At 33.9% G+C, this 13,072-nt stretch overlaps 1 protein-coding gene across 1 annotated transcript; it reads left to right on the plus strand.

Annotated features, from left to right (window-relative positions):
• The first annotated feature begins 353 nt into the window (after nucleotides 1-353).
• LOC136346903 (uncharacterized) lies at nucleotides 354-10,400 on the plus strand. The gene is made up of 2 exons (XM_066296445.1): nucleotides 354-538; nucleotides 8,861-10,400. The coding sequence occupies exon 2, from the start codon at nucleotides 8,871-8,873 to the stop codon at nucleotides 10,326-10,328; it is 1,458 nt and encodes a 485-aa protein (XP_066152542.1). The 5' UTR covers nucleotides 354-538; nucleotides 8,861-8,870; the 3' UTR covers nucleotides 10,329-10,400.
• Nucleotides 10,401-13,072: the final 2,672 nt, after the last annotated feature.

Genomic DNA, 13,072 nt, shown 5'->3' on the forward strand with positions numbered 1-13,072 from the left:
GAAAGGCTGAAAATTTATTAAACATGTGAGGTCTCAGCGATAATACCGTGTGAGTTGCGATTCTGCACCACTGCTAAATATAAAATTCAATGAGAGCCCGACCAGCAACATTCTTTCAGCATAAGTAGCAGTAATTTCTTCAGTAGGTTTACGTTGATACGTAACATCGTCTTCGGTTTCAAAACACATTTCTTCTTAATGATTACTTCATTGTAATAATGATGACCTAAAATATTTCATGTGGTGCAAAATTCGGTACCTATCGAGTTCATTTCGTATTCCGCGCATGACCTTCAATTATAAGTTTAGTAATAATCTGCTGATAAAAACTTTATCATAGACATACCTAAACCACTTCGCCTTATCACTGCCGGTTTGGTCGTCAAATTACAGCAAACAGTGGTACCTACACTTTTTGCTAATGTCAGTATTATTCATTTAATAAGCGCAAAATATTAAGTTGCCGGTATGCATAAATTTCACATACAAGCAGTTCCGTCATATGATTAATATTTATCTGTAGAAGACTGTAGTAAAGGTAAGTTATACATGTATCATTATTGGTTTTATGATTGTTAGTGTCGTATCCAAAGGTGGATCGCTTCTGGATATCTCTTTCATAGCTGAACATTTATTTTAAAATAAATGGTATGTAGTAGGTATTCCTTAGATAGGTGTCGGAGATATGTACATATACACACACAACGCATATATAGATATCATACTCTAGATTATTCCACATATAAAACTATTATACAAAGTGTCACGTATTTCGGGGTATTCGGTAAATTGTTCCCGATGAAACTTAACGAATTTATTTTATTGAAACTTTGTTCTTTTTAATCTGTTTTGTACGTTTGCGGCCGATTGTTCGTTTTTTCTTCTATTTCGTTTGAAAATAACTCGTCGCACATAAGTAGGGATGGTAAGCGCGGTGCAGTTCCATCCTATTTTCAGTTAAAACTAATTCCGACTGACATTTACTTTTACTAAAAGAACAGACGAAAATCCGCCTTAACGATCGAACGAGAAGTTTTTCATTGTCCTCAGAAGCAAGGAAAAAATTTTGTAAACTGAAAATAAACTAAAGTACATGGATGCATAGTAGTTTTGCCTTTTGAATATACAAGAACTTCCGCAATTCTGACTTTTTTTTACTCGAAATGTTATATAAACCGAATATTCGGACATTCAAAATTCAGTTTTCACAATGGCACTAAGTAATTTTATCTTCATAAGTCGAATTTCTGCAACCCGAATATTTCTGAAACTGAAACCGAGATTTATTTCAGGGATTTACCGATTTGCGATGATGAGTGATGACAGATAAAACCTTAATTTTTCGTATTTGAGGGAGAAGGATTTTTAATGATTGTTTTGTATGTATTTTGTGCACTAATATGTGTGTAGTTCTACGTCGTATTAAGGTGATGCAGCGAGATTTAAAATGTTTAACGCTGGAGGAAAAGCGAAAATTAATTGCTCAGGGGAAAAATGGTGAAGAGAAAAAATTACATTGCAGAACAATTTGAGGTTCCATTGGGATCATTTTAAAAACTAGAGACAAACCTTTGTTAAAACAAGGCGACTTTAATTTTAATTTGTGCAAGAAATAAAAATTTGCAAATTGTATTAATAATGATGTCAATGAAGTTATGCAAAAGTGGATTACTACCTCACGTGGTAAACGTTTTCCTCTCTCAGGAACTCTAATTCGAGAAAAAGCTAAAGAGTTTTCTCTTGCTTTGGATCGCTAAGCTGCATCAGCTAGTGTAGGACAGTTAGCTAAGTTTGAAAATACTCATAATATCCTTCAAATGGCAGTTAAATGCTGAAAGTGCTTTCACAGCTTTATAATGTAGTGAGGATTGGAAATAACATTTTACCTGATTTAGTCAGAGATTGCGACGAAAATGATATTTTTAATACAAATGAAGCAGAACTCGACAAAACTTTAGCATTTAGAGTTAAAAAATGTTTTGGTGACAAAATCGGCAAGGAGAGAATGGAAGCTATGGTCGCAAGCAATATGAGCGGGGAAGTTGCAATTGCTCGTTACGGAAAAATCCACGTTGTCTTAAAGGCATAAAATCATTTGATATCGATTATGAAAATAACAAAAAAGGCAAAGAAGACCATTGAATTTCATGAGAAATGGCTCGAATCTGCTGGCACAAATCTGAAAGTTCTTTGTTTAAGACTGTCTTGTAAAATCTAAAAATTTAAAAGCGAAACTAAAAAACATTAAACTGAAATATTTTCCTATTAATTTAACCTCTGTTTTACTATCAATAGACCAGGGAATTATAAAAAAATCTTAATCAGCTTTACAGAAAACGAATCGTAATGAGAGTTTTGGACCGGATGGTAGTACCAACTCTTACAACTGTGTTTTTATTTGATGCAATTGGAGATCGATATAAAACATAAAAAGAACAAAGAAAAGAGAAATGGTCCTTATTTAAACAAAAAAAGTTACCGATTTTTTCAAATAAGAATCTAATTTAACACATGTATGTATTTTATATTAGATTCTACTAGATTTTAGTACATACTGTAGGTAACTGTTTTTTGTAATAAAGCATGTATGTTCAAATGTACACACTATATATACAGGGTGAGCCACGAGTAACGCCTCGGATTTTCGTGACAAAGTCAAGAGATTTTTTAACTGTTTTTTTTTAGGTGTATACAGACTAACTAGAGCTACATTTTAAAATTATTTTAAAAGTATACAGAATGTCCCAAACACATGTAATTGATCAAAGTTGCATTTTTTTAAATGGGATCCCTTGTATATTATATAATTTTTGAACTCAACCATTAAAATAAAATTAAGTTGTATTAAGTTTTATGGTATCTAACTTTAGCAGTTTTTGAAATAATTCAGTTTTTGTCAAGATGCAAGATAATTTTCAACACCCAATCTCTCATCCCATATTTAAGTTTTTAAAACAAAATTTTATTAGGAAGCCGTCAAGGGACCAAATTTTGTACTGTAAGTTTCAAAAAGTCGACGAATTGTACAGGGTGTTCTAAAAATAGCGCCAAATTCGTTCAACTTTTAACTGTTAATAACTTTTTTAAATTAAATGGGACACCCGGTATGTTATGTTACTGTTAGATGCCAAATTTAGTTATCTATCAAATATCATTAGGGTTCCCTATGTCTAGCTCTCTTCATTTTCGCAAAAAACATACATTTTTATAAAAATATCTAAATTCTCAATTTTAACATTATGCCATATGAAATTTTTAAGATATCCATGATATCCAAACGTTAATTTATGGAATTTCTTATGAAATTTATAAATTTTTAAAATTTTATGTTTTAATTTTATTTACGTCATAACTTGTAAACAAACGAAAATCGGATAACAACATTTGAGTTTTTTTACATTTATTTTTCATGTACAACACGCTCCTGAAGTTTGGCGCGATCCTCCCGACTCACTCTGTATATACATGTACATAATGCAGTGCATTTATCTGTAATTAGCATTTTCTCTGACTGGAATTTAAGTTTTTGAATGCTATAGATTCGAGTTAGGGAAGTTCCCCTGTACATATTTGAGACCAGTGTATTCCACTTCGTCAATTTGCAGATTCTCACCCTCAACATTTTTAGATGCATTGTCAGACATACCTGAGACATCCTCATTTTTAGCTGAGTTAATGCGACCAAAGAAGTAACACTTTTTTCCTGGTTAAGTAGAATTATTCATCAATTATTTCGAATTTGTCAGATATTTCTGTAATTTTTTTAGAACTTTGCTGAATTTCAAAGGGTTAAACCAGCTTCTTGAAATCTGTTGAGCAATTTAGCCATATCGATCATTCTCGTTGTTCACCTGGCATGACCATGGATTGCGTTGTATCTTGGTTCATTTTTTGTAGTACTCTTTGAACTTTAATTTGTGGTCTGTAATATGGCACCCGAGTCCTCTTATATCGGCTTAAAAGTTGCCATGTCTAGGGGTGCACGAATGTGTTGAATACGGTATCAAGTATATGAAAGAAATATTGTTTCCTTGGCACATACGAATGATACTTACCATAAACAATATTGAAATGGGACTCGAAATTTTCATGTAATAATGCGATATTTTTCCAAACTTCTTGCATGCAATAATAAGCAGATTTCAAACCAACCATGAAAAATGTGGATTTATCGATCTATTCACAAAATTTCGTGATAAATCCACATACTTTTAGAGAACGCGACTTGTCAGAACGTTATTTTTATAAAATGTCACCCTCTTTGCAGGCAATATGGATCTCTTTGATATAAATAACGGAAATTTCCAGGATATTTTCCAAACCTTGTTTAATGATATTTAAATGGAGTTTTCTGCTTAATGATATTTTCCAAGTTTTTTTTTTCAAATTTTTAAAAGAGACTGCCATATTTTCCGTGGAAAAACTTGAACGGTTCTGCTACTAACAAAACCACTTCAGTTTTGCATTTCTTTAAACGCTTATGCTTGTTTTCCAATAAACCCCATAAGAACAGAATATTTAGAGACACTTTTTTTTGGTAAAATGGGAAATTTGTGTTCCACCCGACAAGCGAACGAAACACTTATTTAAGTATGGAGTGGAATTCACAATATCGTATATTTTGATCCCCCCCTTTCCACTCTCACCCGTTTATTCACGATATTGTGTAATATAGTTTAAATTGCCTTATTTTATTTAAACTGAAATTTGTGAGCCTGAACAATGAGAGAAGAGCTAAGGAAGAAACGAACTCCCAAACATACTTGCAGCAAAGGGGTTACATATTGCTTTCTCTAGAACGACTATAGCTGATTCAGTGTAATGAAGAAATTCAATGCCTTTTTTCCAAATAACCTGGCTTTAGCATGCGAAATAATTGAAAAGATACCAAGAGAAATAATCTAAACTAACCGGTTCAAAAGCTTCAACTCGTTCATGTCTTCTAAATGTTCAGATTTCATGTATGTTATCAATTACTCAAATCAAATTCACAATTTCTTCTTCAGGAAATAAGTACTTAGTGAATCAAGGTCAGTTTAACTAGTTAAGCTTTATGGGATGTTGGGGTGGTCTTTCAAGTCAAACATTTTAAAGAACGTTTAGGTCGATTTTTGAATTTGCATTGAAATATTGAGGATATTGAGTCGGTTCACCTAAACCCTCAATTTTAACGTCCAGAAGGAATGTATTTCTGTTCCATTAATAGGAACTAAAATAAATAAATTCCTTGTGTGTTTTCACAATATGCGAGGGGCAACTTTAGCAGAACCGAGTTAAACCTACGATTCAAGAAGTCTTACTGCCAAATCTCCCTTTAATTCCAAATTAGCGAATCCTGGGGATACCATCATTACACACAGTGGTACAATGTAACCACGGGTCAAAAGTTGTTTTCGTTGAACCAGGATTTAAACAATTTGATGAAAATAGCGTTACCGTTAAAATAAATAAATTTGCGATACTTGTCGATAGCGATATTATTCGTTTTGGGTAACTCAAGCACCAATTCCGATTCTACCAAACCAACTGTTGGTTCGTGATTCAATAGACGAGCTTTAGCGCCCGGTCCTTTTCAGGGATGTTGTTCACTCCTCCACTTCCATTCAAATAAGCTTTATCAAGCATTTTCAGGTCAAATAATTTAAGCCAATCAGCACATGCAACTTCAACATGTAGGACACGTTATTCTGCAGCGGACATTACCGATTTACCATGAGAAATGTCTGTATACCTGCCATGAAATTTATCGCGTAATATTCCGAACGGCATTTTACATTCAGTAAATCTAGGTCCCATCAAAAGTGACATTCATCATTGATTTTTTAGAGAGCCTCTTCGAATTGTTAATTTGTGCAATTTATATTAATAAATTACTATAAACAAATAGAAAAAATATTTTTTGAACTCTTTCTCCGTAAATCGCAAACAGGCCACTTATCTATAATTGCAAACTAACCAATATTATGATGTTTCATAAACAATTTAAGGTTTTGCTTTTTTGTATCGCGCTGTATATCATACAGGGTGCGCTAACTGAAACGAAACAGAGCTGTTTTCTCGGTTGATAAAAGAGTTATGCAAAAATGCTCTGACACGTCAACTTTACTGTGGAGGGGGAAGATTTTTTATTAGATATTTACGGTGATTGCTTTCACCCCTGAACAGGGGATGAAACATCCCTAAAATTTTAAACGGGAAGAGGGGACAAGTGATACATCAAAATAAATGCTTTTTGAAGGTCTTTATGGCGATACAATTTTTTTTTACTTTGAAGTAGCCGCTGATGAATAAATCGATTATTTCTTCATGAACCAAATTTTATGCTAAAATCATGGATTTGTTAGATAATAATAATGTGTTTTATGAATAAAGAAATAGAAATTTTATATTATGATCAAATTAACATTCTTCCTTTTTATCTGTTGGAGTTAGGTGCGATCTAAAGGTTTTTGAGAAGGAATTCAAAATGGATAAAGTTCCATGTTTTTTTGCTATACTGAAAATAAAATCCTTATCAACACGTTTTTACCTGGAAGTATCAAAAACATTGAATGTTGAACCCATTTGGTTTGTGAGTCTCAAATAACCTGGTAATTTATCGCTTGTGTTAATTGTTAAAAATGGTTTATCCCACTGCAAAGAAAATTGAGGTTATTGAATTATTTTTCGTAAATGGAAAATGTGCGAACCAAGTAGCCAATGTTTTCCACCAACGTTATGGGAACGAGCATGTAAGCCGTAAGTATGTGCTGGAATTAGTACAGAGCTTTAGAGAAACTGGATCAATTCTTAATGTAAAAACAAATCGTAGATGTCCGGTAAGAAATGAAGCGGTGTAGATAGGGGTTTTAGGGCAAATAGTTTCAGAATCAACAACTAGTACAAGACAATTGTCGACTTCTATTGGAGTAAGTGCAACCAGCATTCGCGGAATTTAAAAATCATATAAATTTCACCTCTACAAAATTAAACTTGTCCAAGAATTAAACGAGGACGATTTTGACCTCCAACTACAGTTTTGCGAGCTCATAAGTCAAAGTTACCGGAAGACTTTGCTTATCCCCAACTAGTAGATCTTGTGGAAAATAATCCGGATTATTCAGAAAACTTATTGACATTTCAATAAGATGGTGCACCACCGCACTATGCTTTAGCGGTTCGGCACCTCCAAATGACAATTTTCCCGGTCATTAGATTGATAAAAGTGGCCCAATTGAATGGCCTGCGAGTTCTCCAGATTTGACTCCATTAGATTTTTCTTATGGGGGCATCTCAAATCGAAAGTGTATTCCACTCCTCCAGGGACTTTAGAAATTTTACGAGATCGCATTATTAATGAATGTCGCCAAATCACCCCCGAAATACTCTAGAAGGTACGACAGCGATTCGAAGCAAATTTATTTTACTGTCAGGAAATTAACGAATAACATTTTGAACAATTGATTTAGGTGCTTTTGTGTTTTGTATTTGCAGTGTTCATGGAGAAATAATCGGTTTATTCATCAGCGGCTGCTTCAAAGTAAAAAATTTTTGTATCGCCATAAAAACCTTCAAAAAGCCTTTAATTTGATGTATCACTTGACTTCCCTTCCCTTTTAAAATTTTAGGGATGGTTCATCCTGTGCTCAGGGGGTGAAGGCAATCACTGGAAGTATCTAATAAAAAATCTTCACCCTCCACACTAAAGTTGACGTGTCCGAGCATTTTTCCGTAACTCCTTTATCAACCGAGAAAACAGCTCTGTTTCGTTTTAGTCGGCGCACCCTGTATGTACACGATACTATACATTATGATAACGTCACAAGGCATTATGGTATGCAATTGTTGCGAAGGAAACTTTATTTGTCGCAATGCTTATTTCAACAAAATTTACTAGAAATTTAAATATTTTTCTAATTCGTACTTTTTTATTTTTGTATTATTGCAAGTTTCAGAATGCTTTTCATATGGACATTTGATTTGATGTCAATTAAAAGTTTCTTTCATTATTTCGAATTTTAATTTAACTTAAAAATGCTAGGTAAGTTTTATTTCTTGAAAACCTGTAGCAAGTAAACGCTCTAATTCTCTCGACTCAAAATTGTTTATAGTAAAGTGTTCCTACAGATCACTACGAGGATGCATAACCATGGAGTGTCTCAAAAACGAACGATGTATTAAATTAGCATGAAAGAACCGCAATTTTTTCGTTAATTCAGCAATTTGATACATTTCTCATGGAGCCGACAACTAGTGAGGTATTTTGAACTTTGTCAAAGCCGTCCAACTTTATTAGGCACAAAAATACTGTATTAGAAAGTAGGCTAATTACAGAACGCATTGAACGACTTTGAACAGGACAATAATACTATGTACTAATTACACATTTTGTGTGTTGCCAACTTGTGCAGTTTTTTTTTAGATTTAAGAATTGTCACATACATATTACCGTATGTGCACTATTGTTTTCTTAGGGTAATTTAAGGAAACCTCATATCGATAATTTGCCATCCATAATTCCTAAGATATTTTCATGATCTATGACATAATCCCATATAAAAATATGGGAGTTTTGATATTTGCCAGGGGTGGGTTTGATATACTCAGACTTCAGGGTTTCTTGACAATGACAGCATTGTCATTGGCAAAGTGGTAGTATGGACGTGTCTTCATCAGAACTGTTGATCTTTAACTGTGTAGTCCTCAACGCATTTCATAGTCACCACTCATTGAGAGGTCGCAAACTCTACTCTGATAGGTCCCGAACTATTCCGTAACTCTGACATTATAACATATCGGACTCAGCCAGAAATATTTTATATTTAAGTATATTGACACCTATTTTGAACCACGATATTAATACGTTGCATATAATTTTCAGCTCGAAGGCCATGATAACTACGATATACCTCTGTCCTGCAGACAAAAAGTACGGCTGTAGTTGGGAAGGATCTTCCGATGACATATTTGAACACTTCAGCCAAGAGCACGAGGAACTTCTCTACTCAACTCAGTCAGTAAATGTGTCTTTACTAGTCTCCTCAGAAAATCGATTACTACTTTTTGATAATGAAATCTACTTGCTCCAAACGAGGATAAATGAGGGCAGTCTGAACATATACCTTCGATATCTTGGGCCAGATAAAATCGCCTCCAAGTTAACTTATGATATTGAAATATCTGCTTCCGGTGCGAAAATAGCCAAGCAAGACGTTGAAATCAAAGATGGGCATTTCAGTGTTACCTTGGAATGCATTCAGTCATGTCTGGGAGAAGAGGACAGCGTCGAATGTCGGTTGCTAGTTAATGGCGATTTCAATCCATCGAGTCCAATCAGCGTGGCCGTTGAGTCTCCCAAAAGTCCTCTAGACTTTGGTGACAGTGAAGCAGGCCATAGTAGTGATGCTATCGAAGAGAATGGGGGAGAGCACTTCAGGGGGTCGTTGTTAGATTTGGACAAGCTTTTTGGTACTCCTAAGGAAGGCAACTCACCAGAAGTTGAAATTAGAGAAAAAAAGCTGAGCTTGGATGAGACCCACAGATTCACTTGGAATGGTCATAGGGAAACACAGAGAAAACGAAATTTACTCGAAAGATCCCAGACGTTTACTTCAGAAGACAGGGAGAAGCACGGTATCTTTCAACGCTATGCCAGTGTAAGAAGTTTAAGCGCGATAGCAGAAACGGACTTGGATTCAGAGCTTAAATGTTCAAACTGTGCCTGTCATTTGGCTGCTCCAATATTTATTTGCTCTTCCAAACACAACATATGTTCCAGCTGTTTCAATGAAAAGAAAACGTGTGTCATATGCAATAAAGGCATTACTGTGGAGAGAAATATAGAACTTGAAAATAAAACTTGTAATTACAATTACCGTTGCATAAACAAGAAAAACGGATGTTCCCAAAAGCTGCTATATCCAGCCATATTAGACCATGAGTCAAATTGTACTTTCTGCCAATTCGTGTGCCCAATTGACGAATGTGGATTGAAGGCGCCCTTCAAGTTGTTGGTGAATCATTTGAAGCTGATTCATGGTAGCGTTAAAATCGTACAGTCTTTCATAGCAATATTTCAGAAACAGCAAGAGCTATTTTTAGTTAACGAAGCTATGGGTATATTTTACTGCAGCTGGAACCAAACTAATGATAATATAATTTGGAGGGCTAAATTTTGCGGCCCTAAGACGAGAAAGTTTTTTTGTGAGTTGAAGTTTAAGGGAAAGAATTTTAAGGAACCCCTGTTGTTAACTAAACACGCGGATAGTTATGTGAGATGTATGAGCCTCGAGACTTTGAAAAGCTACAAGGTGAAACCTAAGCATTCCATATTGACTATTACCAGATAGCTTTTGGCACTTACTTCTAAATTTGTGATATTAATTATTATTATGCTAAATATTAAAATTTCTTTAAATCCATTAGACTGAAATTTGATTTCAAATTTCCTTCAGCCAAACACGATAAATGATCTTTTTTTTAATTATTTTGCGTCAATGGTAGACCCGAAACACACTGCGTGAAGTATACCCTTATACGTATGTTGAATTGGTGCAGAGATATCAGTTAAAAAATTATATAATCTTGTCAAAATTGCACTAGAAGCATATTAGTAACTTCTTTTTCAGTGTCCTAAAATGAGTGAATCTTATGGGTCGATTAATAAAAATAACAATTTTTTAATAATAAACTCAAAATTGTCGACAGAATAGCGTTGATTTCAAATTTTGTACAGGATTTTATTTTTATAAAATTATCAAATTACACAACGAAAACTTCCATGCAATAGGACAAGCCACAACGATGTCTTTGATGCAATGTTTCCTAACTACATTCCTAAGTCATAAGGGTGATAACCTCTTCCTGTGCCACTCCATTCAGCGAATAGCTAGAGAGCTACAAGACTTAAATTTGCGTCTACATGATTCAAATGTGCGCAGATATAATTCCCAAAACGTTATAAAGTATATATTTTAATTCTTATTATTATACTTTGCAATAGAACAGAAAAATCAGTATAAATCTCCTAACTTTTCTTCTAGAGCAGTATACTACAAATTATTCCTACATAGAGAGGAAACAGTTATGTAATGACCAAGTACTACACGAAGTGTTCTGTAGCGCTTGAACTTAATATTAAATCCAATGACGACGGCATTCAAATTCCATGCACTCAAAATCAGTATTAAAAAAAGATGATGATTAAAGATTGTACATCAATATCAATTTTGTCACTTTTGATAACATCCATATTGTTTATATTCGCCAGAGCTATTATTAGTAGATAAACATAGCGTGATTCATAACTATGAGATCAAACTTCTAAGGATTATTCAGTAGAACACCAGAAAACATTTGAGTATAATAACCCATGTCCGGAGATGTCTCCCTAAGGTGCTACAGTCTTATGACACCTTAAGACAGTCAAGAGCAAAAATGTCCTTTATTTTATTTTTTTATTTTTTTATTTTAAGCCAGAACTTTTAGAAAATGACCAATTAATCGTTCGATAACAAATATGATTGGAACATAATCGTGCACTTGCACAGTTTTCTATTCAAGCTGGGCAGAATTTGGATCGGCAGTTCTGATAACATTTGTTCGGTAAAGGAAGTTTCGTGTCCTCCTGGGTCATCCGATCTAACACCCTTAGATTCCTTTTTTATGGGACATGTAAAGTCTCTGATTTATGAAATACCAGTGGAAACAGAGCAAGACGTGATTGCACGAGTTACTGCGACATTTCAAGTCGTTCAAAACGATCATCAACAATTTTTAGCCAACTCCTCAGAAATCCTGTACACCGTTGAAATAAGTACATTCAGGTTTAAGAACGACATTTTGAATGATTATTGCAATGATTTACTGTACAAATATGTACATTAAAATAAAACGTACTAAAACTCGATAAAATAAAATTTCGCATGTAACTGTCATAAAGTATCATAAGGCCCTGACGCCTTAGGTAGACATTTCCGGATATATGTTCTCATACTCAAATGTATTCTATCGTTTCACTGAATAATCCCTAAAAGTTTGATCTCATAGTTCTGGATCAACCTGTATATTTTGTACTTTTCCCAAAATCAATGCCGTTAAGAGGTAAATATACTTGTGACTTTCGCTGAAGCTGGAATAGCGAGCAATCGGCATCATTCTGCTATGGCCAACTAGTGTCGATAGGTAGTTACAGAAAATATTCAGTTTTTCTGGTACATATTCGAAATTTTTGCTTGAAAATGTTCATAATAATAACGAGCATGTTAGCGATTAATCGCTGTTTGAGATTTATCGAACACTGCACGTGTATGTCCGTCTTTAGTTAAAATTAAATCTGATCGAAGAGGGAGTCAAAAAGCTAAATGCTCTCATATTGATAAAATTAACAGAAGATTTATTTTCTGTGAGAAATAGTTAAATTTTGGATTTTTAAAAGAAGTTTGGTAAAAATAAATTTGAGTGCAGAATATTTTCTTTTTTTTTTGGAAAAGGACAATTTTCGGCACTCAAATCTGCACTCTCCAGGGTGATGTATTTGTTTAAAATTTTTGTGGCTTACATACTCTCAAAAATGTCATGTTTCGTGTCATGTTGTGTCATGCTTTGCCGATTATAATAAAAAATAGGGTATCGCTTCATTAATAAAAACGCCAATAGAGGAATTAAAAGCATTAAAACTAAATAATTAAAATACAATTAAGTCCAATTAAAACAATATTTACTACTTATTAAGTTTTTTCTTATCATTTTTTACATTTTACGTAGATTACGAAACAAATCAATTTTTCAAATACATACAATGAAGAGCATGGACGACACATTACATAAGAATACAGGGTGTCTGTAAAAAGTCTGTACAAAATCTTACCATACAATCCTGGGGTGAGAACATGATGATTTAACTTAATTTGTCTAATCCAAAAGTGAACGATTTTCGAAAAACAGAGCGTCAAAATTAAGATAAATTTTTTTTTTTTATTAATTACTTCGTTAGTGATGCTGCTATCTACACAAAATGTTGTATCGGGGGGGGGGGGGGTTAGGGGTGAGAAATCATCAGAATCCATTTACATTTTCGTTGCATAATTTAGAG

This window comes from Euwallacea fornicatus, chromosome 25 (genome assembly GCF_040115645.1).
Source record: "Euwallacea fornicatus isolate EFF26 chromosome 25, ASM4011564v1, whole genome shotgun sequence".
Classification (NCBI taxonomy): Eukaryota; Metazoa; Arthropoda; class Insecta; order Coleoptera; family Curculionidae; genus Euwallacea; species Euwallacea fornicatus.

Excerpts from the sequence above, each read along its gene's own strand:
- LOC136346903 (XM_066296445.1), top strand. The coding sequence starts at position 8,871 with ATGATAACTACGATATACCTCTGTCCTGCAGACAAAAAGTACGGCTGT.